The sequence below is a fragment of the Trichechus manatus genome, unplaced genomic scaffold, assembly GCF_000243295.1.
Source record: "Trichechus manatus latirostris isolate Lorelei unplaced genomic scaffold, TriManLat1.0 scaffold00035, whole genome shotgun sequence".
In the NCBI taxonomy this organism is placed as follows: domain Eukaryota; kingdom Metazoa; phylum Chordata; class Mammalia; order Sirenia; family Trichechidae; genus Trichechus; species Trichechus manatus.
The window spans coordinates 2,709,827-2,731,970 of record NW_004443971.1 but is presented as its reverse complement, the minus strand read 5'-3'; the positions used below and the strand labels follow the sequence as shown (position 1 = coordinate 2,731,970).

The 22,144-nt window shown below is 43.5% G+C and overlaps 1 protein-coding gene across 2 annotated transcripts in view; it reads right to left on the bottom strand.

Moving 5' to 3' along the window:
* Window positions 1-22,144, bottom strand: part of KCNH1 (potassium voltage-gated channel subfamily H member 1) — a 636,098-nt gene that overhangs the window by 179,546 nt on the left and 434,408 nt on the right. For both annotated transcript variants that reach the window (XM_004375180.2, XM_004375179.2), the window contains exons 8-9: window positions 17,085-17,284; window positions 10,934-11,186 (exon numbers count right to left, since the gene is read on the bottom strand). In XM_004375180.2, coding sequence (XP_004375237.1) covers window positions 10,934-11,186; window positions 17,085-17,284 — 453 coding nt within the window. The remainder of the gene's footprint in view (window positions 1-10,933; window positions 11,187-17,084; window positions 17,285-22,144) is intronic.

The window sequence follows — 22,144 nt, the reverse complement described above, 5'->3', positions numbered from 1 at the left end:
AACACAGCCTCCTCCCCTTGTGCTAAGCATGAGCAAACAACAATATTACACGGCGTGTGGTAGTTAATATTCACCCGGCAAGTTCCCAGTGCAATGTGTAGCAATCCATCTCCATGGTAGCAGCACACTGGGGGATTCGCACCCCCACCAGCTCATAAGAATCTTGGGAAGCATCTCTGTGGAGGATTTAGTTTCTGCATCTCAGAAAATGATTAAAATTTATACAGAGATTTTTCTGTTCGTTTCTTTAAAAACCTTTGTTAACCAAACCAGTTGCTGTCAAGTTGACCCTGACTCATGGCAACACCACATGTGTCAAAGTAGAACTGTGCTCCACAGGGTTTTCAATGACTGAAAATTTTGGAAGTAGATCACCAGGTCTTTCTTCCGAGGCACCTCTGGATGGACTCGAACCTCCAACCTTTCCGTTGCAGCGGAGCACATTGACTATTTGCACCTCTCAGGGATTCCAAACCTTTGTTAAATAAGCGATTCTGTCATCATTATCAAGCCCATCCTCCTTTACAAGATCTGTTGAGAGAGGGGAGCTGGGTAGTACATACTAAAATTAATGCCATTTTTTTCTAGGTTGAGTCAGTTAATGACAAAGGAAATGTCAATTCTATTTGAAAAATAAAATGTTATTCTTTCAAATTCTTGGAATGATGCTGAATTTCTCAAGATTTATTTTAAAATTTTTATTTTTTTCTTATTTTGGAAGTAGCATATGCTCCTTGAAAGAAGACTTCAAAACCAGAAAAAATATAAAAAGAAGAAAATTAAAATCTTCTATAGTTTCACAAACCAAAGATATCCACTACAACATGTTAGTGAAGCTGCTTTTGGGCTTTTATTTCTGAATATTTTCCCCCAAATAGCTGAGATCATATTGTATTTAAAATTGTATTTTACTTAATTTACTTATCATAAGAATTTATAATATCATTTAAAATTCACTGTGAGCATTCTGAGTGGCTACACTCCCATTTCTTTTTAAGTGCTCGGAAATACATGATCATTCAGAAAAATATTCATATGTTCTCTGTGTCTGTCATTTTTATTTCCACTTACATATTCCTTCCTCTGAATACTATATCTTTGTCTTGGGCCCAGCCTTCTCTTCCCAGTTCCAGATCCACCTCTCTGAGTAACTACTGGACACTCCACTTGGATTCCCCACTGGCCTTTAAATCCAACAAGCCAAAACAAAGCTTATCACCTTCTTCTCTCACAGTCTCTTCCTTCTGACTTAGCCTTTTTCTATTGCTAATACATCCATTTCCCCACTTACCCAGACATGAGAATTACCTTTCTGACCTCCCTCTATTTGCTCCCTATATCCTATTATTATCCCTTAGAGACTATCCTTTCCGAATGTCTTCTCCACCTGTCCCTCCAGTCGAGGGTTGTCAGATTTAGCAAATAAAAATACAGGATGCCCAGTGAGATTTGAATTTCAGATAAATAATATTTTCAGCATAAGTATGTTCCAGGAAATATTTGGGAAATACTTATGCTGGAAATTATTCATTGTTTAAATGAAATTCGAATTTAACTTCACCCAACTTCATCCTGTATTTTAACTGGAAACCCCACTCTTATCTCCATTTCTACTGCCTGCACCTTAATATCTTGGGCCTCTACTATAAGACATACCCTGTGTTTCTATGTCTAATTATTTAATCTTCACAAATCACAGCTCTAATGTCATACTTTAACCACTGCCTTCAGTGGTTCCCCACTGCCTAGTTCTCATGCTCATAGACCTGCCTCTTCAGTCCTATGTCCCACTACTGGCCCTCAGGACTCACAGCTCCACCTCAAACACTGGTCTTGTGGTTACAAAACACATCCCACCCCTGCCTTCTCCAAGTCTTGGTTTACACTATTCTTTACATCTGGATGCCATACCTCCTCTGTCCGAATCCTAACTTCTACTCCACAGAGCCACTACCCAAGGCTAGAGCCTCATCATCTTGTATTTAGGGTACTAGCAAGTTTATTCTCACATAATTATTATTTTGACATGTCAAAAAGTTGAAAATTGGCAATTTCATATGGTTTAAGCTAATGTAGTTAAAGGCCCCCTACCTGTGCTTTCCTGCCCTTCCATCCTACCCTATTCCACAAAAATCATTAAGTCGTGGACAGGCTCTGGCCCATCCTCATGTCCAGAAGAGCCATGTTGAGAGCCATGCCAGGATCTGTTCCAAAAAGACATTACAAACTCAACAAAATAAATCCCTCATTTTTCCTCTTCTCCTCCTTTCCCCCCTCCTCTGATCCTATTGTCTATCCAGTCACAGACAGAAACTATTCTGTCTCCTTTATAGCCCACATTCTGGGGGTTATTTCTACTCTGATATCTCTGGACCCTGACTCTTCTTCCCCATATCCTTTCTACCACCTTACTCGGGTCCTCACCAGCTAACCTCCTAGCTAACCTCCTGCCTCTGTATTGTGGAACCCAAATCTTCTTGTCATTTGTTGTTTAAAATTCTCTCTGGGCCTCTCATCCCTACAGGACAAAATCTAGACCCTTACTCTGGACCATGGGGCCCTTCACAACCCAGGCTCTGCCTGTCTTTCAGTTCAATTCAGTTGAGCAAACAGCCCCTGTTGTCCTCCTTGTGCTGGGCCCTGGAACTTGCTGAATGCTTGAGATACGGGATCAAAGGAGCTCGGGCTCACAGGAGAGAGAGAGGGATGTGTAATCATTCAAATGATGCAGTATGATGGCTTCAGTAGAACCCACAGAAGGCCTTCAGAGACACTTATCCAATCAGTGTGATTCCTGCAGGGAGTTAGTGCAGAACCAGGGCCACAGTTAAGTCTCCAGCTCCTGGTCCAGCGTTCTCTCCACTGCTTGATGCAACCTGATCTATAAGACTTCTGTCTTATTGGTGAGGATGTGAAGAAACTGGAACCCTCATCCAATGCTGGTGGGATTGTAAAATGGTACAGCCACTGTAGAAAACAGTTTGGCGATTCCTTAAAAAATTAAACATAGAATTACCATATGATCCAGCAATTCCACTCATAGGTATATACCCAAAAGAATTGAAAGCAGAGACATAGACAGATGCTTGTACACCAATGTTCAGTGCAGCACTATTCACAATAGCTCAAATTTGGTAACAGCTGAAATGTCCATCAACAGACGAATGGATAAATAAAATGTGATATATACATACAATGAAATATTACTCAACATAAAGAGAAATGAAGTCCTGATACATGCTGCAGTATGGATGAACCTTGAAAACATTATGCTGAGTGAAATAAATCATCACAAAGGGAAAAATACTGTATTATCCCACTTATATGAAATATCTAGAATAGGCAAGTGTATAGAGACGAAAGTTTATTATTGGTCACCAAGGGTGGGTGGGAGGGAGAGGAAAAGAGGGACTCATCGCTTAGAGGACACCGAGTTTCTGTAAAGGGTTGTCTTAGGCTGGGTCTCTAGAGAAGAAAAACCAGTAAAGCATATAAATACGTATAGAGAGAGATCTTTATCAAGGAACCAGCTCACGTGATTGTAGAGGCTGGAACATCCCAAGTCCATGGATTAGGATAGAGGCTTCTCTTGATTCACGTAGCCACAGGGGCTGGTGAACCCAAGATCCACAGGTCAAAGCATAGGGCTCCCACTAACAGGCTGTGAAGGTCAACAAATCCCAAGATTGGCAGGCAAGCTGCTAGCTCAAGTCCCAAGAACTGGAGGTTGGACAAACAGGAGGCAGCTGCAGGATCCAGAGCAGGCAAAAGCCAGAGGATCCACTTATATTTGGATGCAGGCTACATGCCCAAGGAAACTCCCTTTCAGCTGATTGACTACTCACAGTAAATTGTATCATGAGGGTGATCACACATAAACACTGAGAATCATGGCCCAACCAAGTTGATACACAATCTTAACCATCACAAGTGCAATGAAAACAATTTGGAAAATGATAATGATGAAAGTTAAACAACATGATAAGCAATAATTAATGTCACTAAATTGTACATGTGAAGATTGTTGAAATGGCAGATGTTTTGTTACATCATATATATTTACCGCAATAGAAAAAAAAAGACTTCTGTCTTGCCCAATAGGAGAGAAAAGAGAGAGAGAAAAGATGATCCAGGATTAAAAGAAATATTATGTATTAAAATGCAAGACCCATAAAAGGTACTACAGGTAGACTAAATCACAGGGAAATAATGTCCATTTAAATGCTGCATTCATCACTTATATGATAGAAACATGGGGAGATAGCTCACACTTAAAAACAGCCCTGATGGTAGTCCATGACTCATCTAAGTCTGGTCAAGTAACATAACACAAAAACAACAACATACCTGCAGATGCTGATAGTACTACTTGGGCATGGGCAAAATGGGTATCTGTGCCTTTCTATTCTGATATCTATTAAAAATTAGGAGAAAATTAGTTTTAAAAAATCTAATGAATAAAATGCACATGTTAAAGGCTCAAATTTATTTCAAGTAGTCAAGAAAATAAATTTGAGAGAGCAATAACTGATAGCAAAGAGAATTCCTGAAAGAAATTGGGAAGATGTCATCACAAAAACCAGGCAGAGAATAGCAAAGGAAGAGGAGATACTAAGAGATTATCTAGTATGTTCTCTATCCTCAAGGAACTACATGGCTTTTGATCCAAGAGAGATATTGTCTAGGCTTGTGGGACTATGTTTTTAAACTGTGCCTGTGAGCAGGTCAAGAAAGCAATTTAGTGAGTCATGACTGTCACTCCCCCCCCCCCCCATGATTATGGGGTTTATTAAGGAAGTAACAGGTTACAATTCAGGTTCAGGAATGCTCAGGATACAGTTCTTCCATCAGGATTGCCTCTTTCCGTTGTGCCCTCAGGCACACCTCTCTCCTGCCCTTCCCCCTCTGCCCTGTTCAGGCAAGTGTTACAAAGCTCTTTTAGCTCTGCTAATAAGTACCCCAAGGCACACCACTTTGCCAGTAAGCCTCAGCCCAAAGTTGCTCAGCTCCAGCTCCCATGGGTAGGCAAACCTAGCTCCATCAAGTGCCTGGAGGCACCCTACTCCGTCAGCAAGCCTCCTGTCTGAAGTCACTCAGCTTTCGTGTTCTGTGGGTTAGGAAGTCCACCACGGTGTCTCCTGCCGGTCTCCTGCTAGTTTCCTGCTTCTGTTGCCTCTATTGCTGCCATTTCTCTGCCACTGCTTCTCGTCTTCTTGCCATTTTCAGTGTTACAGCTCTCTCTCTCAATCTCCTTCTTCCTGGAGCTTCTCAGCACAGGGATCCTGGGTCGGAAGGACACACTCTACTCTTGGCTCTTCTTCCTTGGTGGTGGTGAGATCCTCTCTTCCTGCCTCTGGGATGGTTCATTTTAAGCCTAGTAAGATGATAAAACTGACCAATCCCTTTGTTAGGGCTTCATATACTTTATTTGCATAGTCCCACTTGATCATTGTGTGTGAGTAAATAAATAATTTCTTTTATAAGGATCAGCACAAAGCTGGTTCCTATGAGGTGGAGGTTAAAGAATTCCCAAATGTTCAACTTCTTCCAAGCTGCTATACCACTCCATCATCTCTAACATCAACTATTCCCTCTCCCCTCAGTACTCTCCCTCCCATCTTTGGGTTCCGTAATTCATTGCAACGTCTCACAGAAATCTCAAAAACGTATAAAGTGAATGACTTCCACAGTTGTGGAGGCTGGCTAGTCCCAAATCTGTGGTTCAGGCGTATACTTCTGACTCATGTGGCTGTGGGGCTGATGAACTCAAACCAGCAGTTCAGACCACAGGCTGCTGGCTAACAAGGCTGCAGAAGCTTGCAAATTAGGTCAGACGATAGGCCACCAGGCAATGGGGATGTGGAGGCTGGCAAATCCCAGAATTGGCAGGTCAGACAGCAGGCTTCTGGCTCAAGTCCCAAGAACTGGAGATCAGTTACTCATGAACCAGATGTGGGATCCAGATGCAGAGAGAGAAAGACAGCCCCGCCAGGACACACACATATCTTAGATGCAGGCTGCACCCCCGGAAAGTGTGTAACTTGAGTAAGGGTGGGACTTGAGCCACGCCCTCTGGCAAGGCTGTGACCCAAGACATACCCTACACCAATCCTGCCTCATCAACACGTAGAGGTCTGGATCCACAACACATAAAACAGAGGACTACCATTCAATATTGGGACTCAGGGCTTAGCCAAGTTGACATAACCCCAATCATCGCAGGTTTGATATACCTTATTTGCCTAGTACCACTCAATCACTGTGTGTGAGTCACAAAGACCGTGGCTAGAAGGGTCATATTAAGTAACTCATGACACTGCAGTGAGTCACAGACTATGGCTAGAAGGGCCATATTAAGCAATTCATTGCACCGCATACACTGACGGTAAGAATGCAAAATGGTGGTTACACATTGGGACTATGGTGTATCCATACCATGGAAAACTACTCAGTGATTAAAAGAAACAAACTACTGATACATCATCAACTTTTTTTTTTTTAAATGAAAGAGAATAGAATCTAACAGAAAATATCGGGTTGCATTTCATGTAACAAGAGTAAATATCCAGTTTTATGTATAACTGTGCATGTGAGTATATTAGTTTGCATCATAATATGTATTTTGTATATGGGTTGTGGTCAAGAAAATTTGAAAAACACTGCTCTAGAGGAATGCCATTTGAAAGAGTTCTGTTCTTAACACTAAACATATCCAGCTATGAATACTGACCCTATTCCTCATTCCTGGAGTCTGTGCTAAAATTAAACAGAGACTGGGGTGGAATACAAGAACAAGAAGGAGGAAGCCAATTAGCAGAAGGCAGAATGTAAATGAGTGAACTGTTAACAAGAGACAAGTGAGCAAAGGAATAAGATAGATGAGCTCTGGACTTTTTTCCATAGCTTCTTGCTTTATACTCAGTAAGGATTCCCTGGATATTCTCCTTCCTCATTTGGAGTACTGGATACACAGTGTTGTCATTGCTGTTGTTAGCTGCCATCGAGTTGGCTCTCAACTCATGGCAACCTCATGCACAATGGAATTAAATGCTGCCCAGTCCTGCACCTTCGTCATCCCCATGATAGGTTAGGGATTGGACCATTGTGATACATCGGTTTTGTTTAGTTTTTTTAATTGTGGTAAATTAGTAGGTAACAAAACATTTGCCATTTCTACATTCTTCACATTTACAGTTCAGTGACATTAATTATGTTCATCATGTTTTCAATCATTACCATTAATAGTTTCCAAATTTTTCCATCACCCTTAACAGAAGCTCAGTGTCCCCTAAGTATTGTGTCTTCCTTTCCCTCTCCCTCTCATCCACCCCTGGTAACCAGTAATACACTTTGGTCTCTATACACTTGCCTATTCTACATATTTCATGTGATCCACAGGGTTTTCACTGGCTGATTTTCAGAAGCAGATTGTCAGGTCTTTCTTTAGTCCACCTTAATCTGGAAGCTCTGCTGAAACCTGTTTTGCATCATAGCAACATGCAGGCCTCTACTGACAGACAGGTGGTGACTGCACATGAGGTGCATTAGCTGAGAATTCAACCTAGGTCTCCCACGTGGAAGGCAAGAATTCTACCACGGAACCATCACTGCTCCCAGATACACAGTAGCTGCTCAATAATTCTCATATAAATGATCCTCCTGCAGTACCTACATTCTCTCTGTGTCAACACATATCATGGAGGGTGATTGTTGCCATTTAATGCCAGTCCCCTCCACTTTCAGATGCTCCTTGAAGGCAAGGATAATATTGGGGCCCATGCCTATATCCCCATTCCTATGACAGTGTCTGACAGATAGTAGGAACTCAACAAATCTTGGTTGGATTGAAATGAAGAGTTTTAAATGGCAATAAAGATCTAGTTCTAAACACCCATTTGATGCTTGAACCCCCTTTGTAAGAACAAACAGATTTCAGATCATGGAGCAAATGATATTAGAGAAAAACAATTAACAACAAACCTCTGAACTTAAGTTTTCAGAGATGAAATAGCTTGGAATCTCTAATACCTTTTGACTCAGAGCTGAGATTGACTCCAAGGACTTGTCTCATCCTTATATAGAGTAAGAGCTTCTTAAATTTGACAGGGTTTTTAGGAAACTGAACTTGGACCTACTTTTTGGGCCTAGCTTATTTGCTGGTGACACAAAAGAGATGCCTTCTTCAGTCTCTGCAGCTTGAGGGCAGCAACCACTTCAAATTAGAAGCTGCCACGCTATTTCCAAGGTTCTGTCCCCATTGACAGCTGGTGCAGGTAGAATGCCCAGGAGTGTCCGAGGCAGAGGGCTGGGTCTGGAGAAGCAGCCAGTTGACCAAGTAAATTAACAATGACTCAAGCCCTGGTTGCGTCTTCCAGGAAGCACAAGCTGAGGGGAAATGAGAAGATGCTCAGAAGTGGCTGTTTGCTCTCCTCAGCATTCTTAAGCTCTGTCAGACCTCCATGCCTGAGTTAGGTGTCCAAACCAAGCTGCTAATAGTTCAGCTGTTTAAGGTAGATCATTAAGGATGCCCTGTGCATGGACATGTAAGGGAGGTGATGCTGGTCCCTAGGCTAGATTCCTTGGAAAGGTGAGTTGTAAGTGGGAAGATGGGGAAAGACAACTCAGATCTTATGCTCTGTACCAGAGTCCATTCAAATTCAAATATAAAGGAGACTTACTAGTCACTAGTCACTCTTCTCAGCCAGGCAAACATCCAATGGAAAGTCCTCTTTCTCAAGGACACTGATGAGTATTAAAGATAAAGATAAAATACCCTTTCCTTTCAGATATACTAAAGCAATGGCTTTGACCTTCATGTGTCTCTCCCTTAAACAGTCAAATATCACTTCTCTGTGGATGGGGAAAACAAGAACAGAATAACTATGGTCTGCAGAGTTCAGTGGATACCACCGAATCCGGAACACTTATTTTACCAAATGGTTTCAGCCTCCATCTCCCACTCCATCTCTACCCGTGTCTCCCTCTGACCATCTGCCAGCACATGTGAAGGAATATAAATCATATATATTTGACCTGAGCAGAACGCAATCAAGAGGGCAAGTTGGCTTGGGACCAGATGAGCAAGAAGGGAGCTATCTTGTGCACTCCAAAGTCAGGCGGGAACAAAGTTTGAGCATTCTTTCTTTTTCAATAATATCTATGTATCTACTGGGGACATTGATGTCTCAAGGGTAAAATTCTCACTTTCCATGTGGGAGACCTGAATTTGATTCCTGGCCAATGCACCTCATGTGCAGCCACCACTCATCTATCAGTGGAGGCTTATGTGTTGCTAGCATGTTAAACAGGCTTCAGCAGAGCTTCTAGACTAAGACAGACTAGGAAGAAAAGCCTGGTGGTCTACTTCCTAAAACCAGCTAGTGAAAACCCTATGGATCACAACGGTTTGATCTCATTGTGCATGTGGTCACCACAAGTCTGGGGCAAACTCGACAACAACTAACAGCAACATGTTTCTACTTAGGTTTCAATTTAAATTATAACTTCAGTGTAACTTAATCTCTCCCTACCTTAGTTTCCTGTAAAATCACATGTAAATGAGAAAACATATGTCTAAAATGTCTTGCAGTGCCTGACAACTTAATGGGTCAGCAAACTACATTAATTATCATTAAGACTGCGGTATTGCAAAATGTATGAGAACAGAGGTTTTGGAGTCAGAGGGATTCTGGGATGGTAGTTCCATGGACCTCATCAGCTGTGATGCCTTGGGAAAGGTGAGCTTTGATTCACCTACAAAATGGGGAGAATAAAACCAACTCATAGGGTTGCTGTAAGGATTAAATGAGAATCTGTACGTAAAATGCCTGGTACAGAATATATGACCCAAAAATGGTGTCTATTATTATGACTGCCTGCCCCTCAAGAGGTAGATGTGTCCCAAAAAAGAGCTGTTGTGGAGTTACCTCAGCCAATCCAATCAATCTCCCAAAGGTCACTGATGCTTAACATCTCAAATGCCAACCTGTCCCCCAATGGCCCTACCTCTGCTCCTCCTCCTGTGTGCCCTGTTGTACTGAATGGCCTACCACCTCCCCATTCTCCAGGTGAGAAATCTTGCAGTCCTCCTTGACTGCTCCGTCTTCCCCCAGAGCAAATCCATCATCAGGTTCTGTCGATTCCATTTTTTAAACATCTCAACTCCATCAGCTTCTCTCCATCTGCCCACCAGCAGATAAGTTAAGGCCACCATTAACTTGTACCTAGATAACACATCTCCAAACTCGTCTCCCTGCCCCAGACTTTGTCCTTCAACCCACTCTCCCAGCGGTAACTCCAGTTAGGTTTCTAAATACAAATCTGGTCTTAACTCCCCTCTGCTTTAACCCTTCATTGGCTTCCCCAACTAAAATCCAAGCCCCTTTACCTGGCTGACAGAACATGCCATGATCTGCCTCACGCTTACCTCCCTCTCCAGCCTCATCTGCCATGATGTCCCTTCTCCTCAAATGGATCGTATTGTACCCCACCCCCTGCAGGGCTTCACACTTGCTTTCCCATCTACTTAGAATACTCATTCCTCCCTTCTCCTCTTCATGCTAACTCACTGTCAACTTTTAAATTTCAGCTTAGGTGTCACTTTTTCCAGGAAGCTTTCCCGACACTTGAATACCACTGTATTCACTGTATTGCAATTGTCTGCTTAATTGTTCATCTCTCCCAGTAGACTGGGAGCCCCTTGAGGACAAAACCCATTTTTGTCACTGAAACACCCAAGTGCCTCCAACGACTTGCCTCAAACAGGCACTCAAATATAAGCACTTAACTATGTGTTTATTGGATAGCTGGATGAATGCTAACAATTGGCCTTACCCCATGGAGCAATCTCTGGTTGGTAGTGGCAGTGTCATTGAGCTGCCAGTAGCTAAGCTAACCCCAGGCACTAGAGGTGTCCAGCAAAGGCAACACCTACCTAGGATGGCCACCACCTCATCATCCTGGATCACCTCCAGGGAGCCAGAGACCACAAAGCAGAGGCTGTCGACGCTCTCGCCTGCATGGTAGATGAGATCCCCTGGGGCACAGTGCACAGTCTGGAACTCCATGGCCAGTGCTCGCAGGCAGCCGTCGCTGGCCAGCCGGAAGGCTGGGTGCTCCTTGAATACCTTGCGGTTCAGGTGCACGCAGATGTCAGCTCTCATGTCCTTGGGGCAGATCTGCAGGACCTGGCCAGGCACAGGAAGAAACAGCATCAAGGTTCTGCTGTGGTCTCCAGCCCACTGCCCCGTATACCCCAGGGCATAAGCAACATCCACTAGACTAGATAAACTCTGCTAGGCACCGGTGACCAGGACAGCCAAAGACCCTGCCCTTAGGAGCTCATGTTCTTGTGGGAGGGAAAGGCAATGACCACAAAGATGCATGATAAGTCCTCTGAAGAAAATAATGCAGGATACGGGGCTGAGAGTCAGGGGTCTGGACTATGTGGGCTCCTTAAATAAGGTGATCAGGGAAGGCCTCTCTGAGAAGGTGACATCTGTGCTGACCCCTGCATAATGTGCTGGAGTGAGCCATGTGAAAGAACATTCCAGCAAACTGTTGTTGTTACTGTTAGTTGCTGTCAAGTTGGTTCCAACCCATGGTGACCCCATGTGTGCCTAGCAGAACTATGCTGGGCTCCACTCCAGCAGAATAGCAAACACAAAGCCTCTGAGGGGGACTGAGTAACAGCCAACGTGAAAGAGGTACAAGGAGCAGGAGATAAGGTTCAGAGAAAACGCCATGCTCAAGAGTGTACAGAGACTTTAGGATACGACAAGGCCTTTGATTTTATTTTGAGTGTGATAGGAGACAGTGGAGGATTCTGAGCAGGGAAATGCAGGACTTGACCTGAGTTACATTTTAAAAGGCCTGTTACAGCTACCGAGTGGGGTAGAGTGCCGAGTGTAGGGTGGCAAGAGTGAAGGCAAGGGCTCCAGTTAGGTTGCTCCTGCAGTAGTCCAGGAGAAAAGTGATCACATTCAGAATATATGTTCAAGATAGCGCTAGTGCTAGAAGATGTTCTGTGCACTCAACAGGAACCGTTATTACTATGCGCCAGGCACTGCTAAGCACTCTAGAGGCATTCATTCATTTAATCCGTATTTATAGAGCACCTTAGTGCATGCTGAGCATCATTCTAGGCTCTTAGAATGTAGCAGTGAACAAACTAGACAAAAATCCCTGCCCTCAAGTAACTTACCATCTAGTGGGAGGAGACAAATAATAAGCAAAATAAATAAAATGTGGTGGTAAATTCTAAGGAGAACAAGAAAGAAGGGAAAAAGAATAGGAGAGTCACGGAAAGATGCGATTTTACGTTTTAAATGTGATGTGCATCAGTTGATTTAATGCTCAAGTAAACCCTATGATGTAAATGCTATTAGTATGCCCATATTACAGATGAGGAAACTGAGGCAAAGAGAAGTTAAATAACTTACTCAAAGATTCACATCCAGGAAATGGCAGAGCTGGGATCTCTAAGTAGGTAGTCTTACTTCAGAATCTAGTTTAGACACTAACCAATTCCTATACTACGTGGCCACTCAAAACCAACGGGATTGTAATTTCACTCTCAAAAAAAAAAACCCGTTTGCCGTGGAGTCGATTCCGACTCATAGTGACAGAGCAGAACCCCCCCTTAAGGTTTTCAAGGAGCAGCTGGTAGATTCAAACTGCTGACCTTTTGGTTATCAGCTGAACACTTAACCATTGCGCCGTCAACATCCCAAAATTAAAGGCAAAATAAATGAAGACATTCTCAGTCTTTTCTAGAGCGAAAAAACATTTCCCTGACAAAGTGTTTGCAAGAAACCATTGCATGGCTTCTTAGATAGCAAGCATGAAGTAACACAACAGACACCTTCACCTGGACTTTTCCAGAGAAATCAGAGTATTTCTAAAAGGTCCATTTCGTTCCTCTCATCCTAGCCTGTGAACAAAGCTGGGGGCATAAAATTGAATATGCTCAATGAAGACATTTCCTTGAGTTGCTGTGTTCTTACTCATTCTGCTTCTCTGCCTTAGCATAACGCATCTGCCTCTGCATCTAGGCCTCACCCTTGAATTTGGAAGTCCCTCAGCCTCCTTCAAAACCCAGCTCAAATCTCTCCTTGCCTATGATGGACTCCCTCATATCCCTGTCTTTCTCTGAGGCCCCTGTGCTTTGCATGGAGGCATAGCAGTGGAAAGAGGAGGTCAGATTGTTGAAATCTCAGCTCCATCCTCTCTAATTACTTAACTGCTCTACACCTCAGTTTCTCCTGTGAAATCTAGACTACTGACATTGACTTGGAGTCCCTGGGTGGTGCACATGGTTAATGCGCTCAGCTGCTAATCAAAAGGTCAGAGGTTTAAGTCCATCCAGAGGCACCCCAGAAGAAAGGCCTGGTGATTTACTTCCCAAAAAATCAGCCATTGAAAACCCCATGGAGCACAGTGCTACTCTGACACACACAGGGTTGCCATGAGTTGGAATTGACTTGACCGCCATTGGTTTGGTTAAACATTGACTTGTGAGAATTAAACGAAATTACATCTACCAGCATACCACCCAGGAGAGTGCCTGGCCCACAGTGGGTCCCCTCTCTCTGTGTGCCTCAGGTCTTTTGCTCTCAGTTTGCAGGATGGTGAGAAAGTGAGTGTGGAGGGCCCACTGACCCAGGTAGGAAGGAAAGTTCACACTGCCAACTCTTGGGCAGCATGCTTGCTAAGTACTCTCTCCTCAAGGCTCATTAAAAACAAGACTCCTGCACAAATACAGACGTCATACGGGTCCTCTTCTCTCCAAGCATAACACAGGGAGGGAGGAATGCTCCACATGTCATGACAGAACCTTGTTCAGTGGTTCAGAACCAAGAGCTATTCCCCAGGTGAGTTCACTTTTAAATATTTGGTTTCCCCTGGGTGGGGCTTTGGTGGCAGAGGCTGCTAGTGGAATAAGGCCTTGGCATGGGGACAATGTTTTATTCATGGGCACCATTCCCAGAGTTGCTGAAGCGTATACGTGAGGAGACAAGGGGAGCTGGAGTAGGGAAACTGCAGACTGTCATGGCGGTCAGTCATCTCCATCCGTCATCTCGGCTCTCCAGGCTCCACACTGGGGTGGTGGAAGGGCCCCTGAGAGCCCAGACCCCACAGCCTTCCCAGGCCACATTCCCTGCTGCTTGGTTCTGAGGAGGTACCATCCTTGCTGGTCCTTGGGGGCCTTGGCGACAAGGAGGTGTCACCAAAGAGGTGGCAGAAGGAGCCTCCCCCAGGCTGGGAGGTCAGGATAGTGGTTAAGAGAATAGGCTTTAGGATTAGGCAGATCTGAATTCAAATCCTGGCTTCATCACTTAGAAGTCGTGTGAGCTTTCCAGAGTCTTCGTTTTCAAACTTGAGTGTAGAATTCTCCTGAGGATTCCACGAGCTGTTGCGAGTGAAGTCCCGGCGCAAATGCCAGGCATGCAGCAAGGGCTCAATACATGTGGACTATTGTTTTGTTGTTATTGAAGAGGCAGCAGTAAGTCATCCTGAGGGAGGCTTTGAAGTCCAGATAGTCATAGCCAAAGGGGGCCTTAGAGGTCATCTAGCTTCCAGGTATACAGACCTGGAAACTGAGGCTCAGAGGGACAAATGACCTGCTCAAGGTCACCAGCTAGTTACTGGTAAAACTGGAGGGTCCCATCACCCCCTTGGCTCCCCTGGTCATCAATGACCCCTTCTAAACCAGAAGGGCATGGGCAGGGCAGTCTCAGCTTAGGGGGCACTGAGTTTCTGGTAATGGTGGTGGAATAATTTGGAAAAGGGCAGTGTGATGGTTGCACAACATGATGAACGTAATTAATGTCACTGAACTGTACATATAAAAACCGCTGAATTGGCAAATGATTTGTTATGTATACATATTTACCTCAATTAAGAAAAGAAGAGCATGGGAAGGCGAAGCCAGGGAGAGACGTGGGACCACAGGACTGGTCTGTCCCTAGCAGTTGCCTGCCAGAAGCCAATGGCAGGAGGAATAGCCTCCCCAGGCCCAGCTGGGCTCAGCAGTGAGTTTGTGGCTATTTCCTCTCCCATCAGAGCAGGACCTGGGACAAATCCTAAGGCCCTTCAGGAAAGAGAGACAGCAGAAAGGGAAAAGGAGGGCTAATAAATGCTGACAGGGCTGTCTCCCTTGGGCAGCTGCCCAGCCCGACTGTAGGGAGAGCAGGGAAGGACGGCTTCCCAGAACACCAGATTTACAAAGGCATCCTGGCCCCTGGGAAAAGGAGTCCCAGGCAGAGAGATCAAAGTTCCTTTCTGCTCCATCAGCTGCGAGGCACCCACCCAGCATAGGCCCTAGGGCATTGTTGAAAGAGAAGAGCAGAGACAATGGGCTCAGTCTGGGGCAGGTGGTTGGCAAAACCAGGGGCTAGGTCCTGCTCTAAGCCCTGCCAAACTGAGAAATGAGAACCACTCCATTTGGACTCATCCTTCTTCCCTCCAGTAAATGTTTTAAATAATAGTAGTAATAAAAGAGTAATAGGAGGAAAAGCATAAGCTTTGAAGTCAGACAAAACTGGGTTCAAATCCTGGCTTTTTCATTTCTTAACCGTGTGACCTGGGGCAGTTACTAAAATTCATTGGACCTCTGCGTCCTCATCTCTCCCTAGAAACAAAGCAGCTCCCTCCTCAAGGTTAGCGTGAAGCCTAAATGGGGTAATGCAGATAAAGCACTACTGCAGGGCCAGGCGCTAGGGTAAATGCAAAATATCTGTACTTAATACATGCTTAAGAAATGACAGCTGGCACTGTGTCATTGCTGTTGTTGTTATCACGGCAGATATTGGTCAAAGCAAATTAACATTCCTTTCAAGGATCAGTTAAATTTAGTTCACATTCCGTTTTTAAATTGTCAACTCTCAACTGACTATTCCAATGGAGAAAGACTAGAAGCATGAATAACCAATCCCAAAGCCATTAGAATTTAGATTTGAATGTGTCATAAGGTGTTCTTGCAATGGTATTATCTTTTGGTTTTCCTAGTTCTAAAATTTAAGGGAATCAAGATTCTCTGAGCACTCACAGATTGGCAATACAGGGAGGAAGTGCAGTTGAAAAGACTAAAAAGCAGAGAAAAAGCGACCTAGAATTAAATCTTTGCTTATAGAAAATACAAAAGTAGATAATCCATATATGAACAACAGAAAGTCAACTGAATCTTCCTTTTGTTCTTTCCAGTACCGTGAAATCTTCTTTACCTTATTGAAATGCATCTAGAGCAGCACAACTCTTAGAGTACAGCAAGGATTTAGCACCATATCCATTTTACAGCTGGGAAATCGCAAGCCTACAGAGGGGCATAACTGATGCTCTGGGCAAGTCAGCTGATGAGAAGGCACAAGCCCTTGATTGGTGTTTGCAGACTTGTCTGGTGAAGGGATCACCTGGACACTTGTTAAAAATGCACATTTCCAGTTATCCCCCTCTCTCAAATTCTGAGTCCATAGATCTAGGACTGGGGGGAGAATCTGTTTCAAATGAGCACATCACGGGATTCTTATCAAGGCTGGGACTAGGGTGAGGCAAGTGAGGCACTGGCTTGGGATGCAAATTTAAGGGGGTGCCAAAAAACTGATAATGAAGATAATAGTTTAATGCAAAAACTGCAACAAAAAAAAATTATGCAAAAATTCCATGATGAAAAAATACCAAATTTTTAAATAAAGATAGGATCAGTAATAGAGCTGTGACATATTGGAGCTTGAAGCAATAGGAAAATCAGTAACACTGATGGCCTCACACTCGTCCTAGCCCTGATTCCTATCATCATATATGTTCGGGAAATTCTGCCTTGGACAATTAGACTTCTGGTTCCTCTCTTCCTGGGAGACTGCACCCTGCCTTTCCAATTTCTTAAATAATGGTTCCTAATTGTTGGTCTTTGAGAAAGGCTGAGCTGGAAGCAAAATCAAACCTCTGCAGGAGAAACTGGAAATCCAAAACTATCCAACTGAATTCTGACACACAGCCAGGCTTGAGAAGCACTGCCCTCGGGGAGCCTCAGCTCAGCCAGCAAAGCCACAGGGCAAGGGGTGCACTGAACTCCTGGTGCTCCTTACCTTCTCTGTGTCAATGCCTCTGGACATGGACCAGGTGGACACAATATAATCCATGACTCGCTCACTCAATCCTTTTGGCACCTGGTAGAGCTTCAAGAAGTCCCGAACACTGTTGAGCATCTCATGGTACCTGTTGGTGTTGGCATACATCTGCTGGAAAATGGTCGTCACGTTCCCAAAGATGGTCGCATACAGAAGTGCTAGAGGTGAGGAGGAGGAGGAGAAATAACACTTCAGTAATTGCTGAGTCATGGCCCAAGACCCTCAATTTGTTCAGAGCAGGCCAAAAGCTAGTGCTGCCCCACTCCAGGGCAGACGGTCCTGATCCCATTTCAGAAGAAACAGTCCCCTGACACCTGACCATGAGGATAAACACATGGGAGGCAGAACTAGGGTGGATGGGAGCAGGAAGGACCAGGGCCAAATCCAGGAGACAGACAAAAGTAGGGGGGCCACTTGGACTGATTCACTTTACACTTGTCACATAAAGCTTGAGCCATACCTGAGGTTGTCAGTCAAATGTGGTCCTATGTGCTCCATGCCTATCCAAATGCAAAACCAAAACCCAAAACCAAACCCATTCTTGCTGAGTCAATTCCGACTCATAGCGACCCTGTAGGACAGAGTAGAATAGCCCCATAGGGTCTCCAAGGCTGTAATCTTTATGGAAGCAGTCTGCCACATATTTCTTCTTCAGAAGAGCTGGTGAGTTCGAACCGCCAAGCTTTAGATTAGCATTAGAGCGCTTAACCACTGCGCCACCAGCAATTAATCTTTATCAAGCCCTGCTATGCACCAGGCATTGGTGGCTCAGTGGTAGAAGTCCCATCTTCAATGTCAGAGAGCCAGGTTCAATTCCCAGCCAACGCACCTCATACACAGCCACCAGTAGAGGCTTGCTTGATGCTATGATGCTGAACAAATTTCAGCAGAGCTTCCAGACTAAAGCAGATTAGGAAGAAAGGCCTGGTGTTCTACTTAAAATATCAGCCAATGAAAATCCTATGGATTGCAACAGTCTGATCTGCAGACGATCATGGGGATGGCGCAGGACTGGAAAATGTTTTGTTACATCGTGAATGGGGTTGCCGTGAGTGGGAGGTGGACTCAATTGCAGCTAATAACAACAAACGATGTTCCAATCACAATGCTACCTGCTGGGGCCCAAAACCAAACCAAACCCATTGCTGTCGAGTTGATTCCGACTCACAGTGACCCTAAAGAACAGAGTAGAACTGCCCCATAGGGTTTTCAAAGAGCGGCTGGTGGATTCAAACTGTTGAACTTTTGGTTGGCAGCTGAGCTCTTAACCAGAGCTGGGGAAACAGTGGTAAATAAGACACTCAGTTCTGATCCTCATGGAGCAAATACTGTAGTAGGAGGCATAGACCTTGAATATACAATGACAAATAAATAATATCAAGTCTGCAGAGTACAATGAAGGATGTTATATCCTTGTTTTGCACTTATTGTTAAGGTGCATGTCAATGCAACGATCTGTTTCACTGTGATGTGGCTTCTGTGGGGGAAAGGCACAGCTTTGATATGGCATGAATAAAATCAGGTCCCCAATGAGATGTAACAGCTATGTACTACAGGCTAAGATTCTTCCTCTGACATTAGTATCATGAATGAAGACCACTGTCATCATAAAACCCCACCTTTACCTCCAACTCCCACTTGCCCTTGAATGCTGAGCACAAGCACCGCCATTTCCAGGAAGTCTTCCCAAACACTGTCCCCTCTATCTGTCACCATGAGGGTAACCATGGCCCACCAGGCATATTTCTATAGGAGCTCACATTATACCAGTTGCAATAATATGCTCTTTTTGGCCTGTGCCCTGACAGAGTATGAGTGGCCTGAGGGTTGGGCCCATGTTTGCCTTGTCATTGTATCCCTAGGGTCTAACACTATACCAGTGCTCAGTGAAAGTCTGTAAACCAGCAAATTGCTTGCATTTTTTTGTTCTTTTTTTAAAATTGAGGCATTATTAACATACAATGAAATGTACATACTTAAAAGTGTATAATTTGATGTTTTGATATATGTATATACCCATGAAACCATCATCACAATCCAGACAGTGAACATATCCATCACCCCAAAAAGTTTTGTCATGCTCTTTTACAACCCTCTTCTCCCACCAATCCCCTCCCCACCCTCCCATCCCTAAGCAACCACTGATCTGCTTTCTGTTTGTATTTCCTAGAATTTTATATATGTGGAATCATATATTATGTACTCTTTTTTAATATCTTTATTAAGATGTAACTCACATGCCATAAAATGTATCTATTTAAAGTGTATAATTCAATGGTTTTTAGTATATTTAGAGTTGTGTAACCATTACCACAATCTAAGTTTCCATCCGCTCTAAAAGAAACTTATTTGCAATCACTCCCCATACTTCCTCCCAACTCACCAGCCCTGGGAAACCACTAATCTACTTTCTGCCTCTATCTATAAGGAACCCTGGTGGCACAGTGGTTAAAGCAATCCACTGCTAACTGAAAGATCAGTAGTTCAAAACCACTAGTGGCTCCTTGGGAGAAAGATGCAGCAGTCTGCTTTTGGAGAGATTTACAGCCTCGGAAACCCTGTGGGGTCCCTATGAGTCAGAACTGACTCCAAGACAGTGGTTTTTTTTCCTGAGCATTTCTTTAATGAAATCATACAATATATGGTCTTTTGTGACTGACTTCTTTCATGTAGAATGTTTTTAAGTTTCAACCATATTGTAACACGTATCAGTACTTCATTCCTTTTTGTTTCTGAATAACATTCCATTGAAGGGATATTAAGGAGCTCTAGTGGCACAACAGTTAAGTGCTAGGCTGGTAACCAAAAGGTCAGTGCTTTGAACCTACCAGCCATACTGCTGGAGAAAGACCTGGTGATCTGCTCCTATAAAGATTACAGACTAGGAAACCCTATGTGGCAGTTCTACTCTGTCCTATAGGGTTACCATGAGTTGGAATTGACTTAATGTCACCCAACAACAACATATGAGACGTTTTGTATATGTATTCATCAGCTGATGGACATATGGGTTATTTCCACTCTTTGGCTATTACAAATAATGCTGCCATGTACATTTGTATACAAGTTCTTAGGTGAACATATGTTTTCAATTCTCTTGATTATATAGCCAGAATTGAAATTGCTGTGTCATATGGTAACTCTGTTTAATATTTTTTTTTATTGTTGTAGTTTAAATGAAGTTTGCATTTCAAGTTAGTCTCCCATACAAAAATTTATACATATATTGTTATGTGACCCTAATTGCTCACCCCACTCTGTGACAGCACACTCCTCCTTTCCACTCCTGATTCCCCTAGTCCATTCAACCAGCTCCTAATCCTCTCTGACTTCCCATCTCACCTCTGGACAGAAGCTACCCCTTTGGTCTCTTGTATGTACTTGAGTTAAGAGGCACACTCCTCATGAATATCACTTTATGTCCCACAGTCCAGTCCAATCCCTGTCTGAAGAGTTAGCCTCGGAAATTGTTTTAATTCTGGGGTGATAGAGAGTCCAGGGGCCATGCTTTCCAGGGTGCCTCCAGTCTCAGTCAGACCATTAAGTCTGGTCTTCTTACTCCAATTTGAGTTCTGCATCCCATCGTTCTACTGCTCCATCAGGGACCCTCTGTTGTGTTCCCTGTCAGGACGTTCATTGGTGGTAGCTGGGCACCATCTAGTTCTTCTGGTCTCAGGCTGATGAAGTCTGTGGTTTATGTGGCCCATTCTGTCTCTTGGGCTAATACTTTCCGTGTGTCTTTGGTGTTCTTTGTTCTCCTTTACTCCAAGTGGTTGGGACCAGTTGATGCATCTTAGATGGCCACTTGCAAGCTTTTAAGACCCCAGACGCCACTCACCAAAGTAGGATGCCGAACATTTTCTTAATAAGCTTTGTTATGCCAATTGACCTAGATGTCCCCTGAAAGCATGTTCCCCAGACCCCTACCCCTACTATGCTGTCTCTCAAAGTGTTTGACAGTATTCAGGAAACTTCTTAGCTTTGGTTTAGTCCAGTTGTGCTGACTTCCCCTGTAGTGTGTGTTGTCCTTCCCTTTGCCTAAGATGATTCTTATCTACTATCTAGTTAGTAAATAACCCTCACCCTCCCTGCCCACCCTTGTAACCATCAAAGAACATTTTCTTCTGTGTTTAAACCTTTTCTTGAGTTCTTATAATAGTGGTCTTATACAGGATTTGTCCTTCTATGACTGACTAAATTCACTCAGCATAATAAGTTCCAGCTTCCTCCACATTAAAAGATGTTTCACGGCTTCTTTGTTGTTCTTTCTTGTTGCGTAGTATTCCATTGTGTGGATATACCATAATTTGTTTATCCATTCTTCTGTTGATGGGCACCTAGGTTTCCATCTTTTTGCTACTGTGAACAGTGCTGCAATGAACATGGGTGTGCATATATCTATTCCTGTGACGGCTCTTATTTCTCTAGGATATATTCCAAGGAGCTGGATAGCTGGATCGTATGATACATCTATTTCTAGCTTTTTAAGGAAGTGCCAAATCAATTTCCAAAGTGGTTGTACCACTTTACATTCTCACCAACAGTGGATAAGTGCTCCAGACTCTTCACAACTTCTCCAGCATTTATTGTTTTGTGTTTTTGGATTAATGCTAGACTTGTTGGGGTAAGATGATATCTCATTATAGTTTCAATCTGCATTTCTCTAACAGCTAATGATCATGAGCGTTTCTTTACGTGTTAGCCACCTGAGTATCTTCTTTGGAAAAGTGCCTGTTCATATCCTTTGCTCATTTTTTAATTGGGTTGTCTTTTTGTTGTTGAGTTTTGAAGTATCTTGTAGATTTTAGAGATTAGACTCAGATCGGATTTGTCGTAGTAATTTTTTTTTTCCCAGTCTGTAGATTGTCTTTTTACGATTTTGGTGAAGTCTTTTGATAAGCATAAGTGTTTGATTTTTAGGAGCTCCCATTTATCTAGTCTCTTTTCTGGTGCTTGTGCATTGTTACTTATGGTTAGTACTGTGTTTATGCCATGTACTAGGACTCCTAGCATTGTCC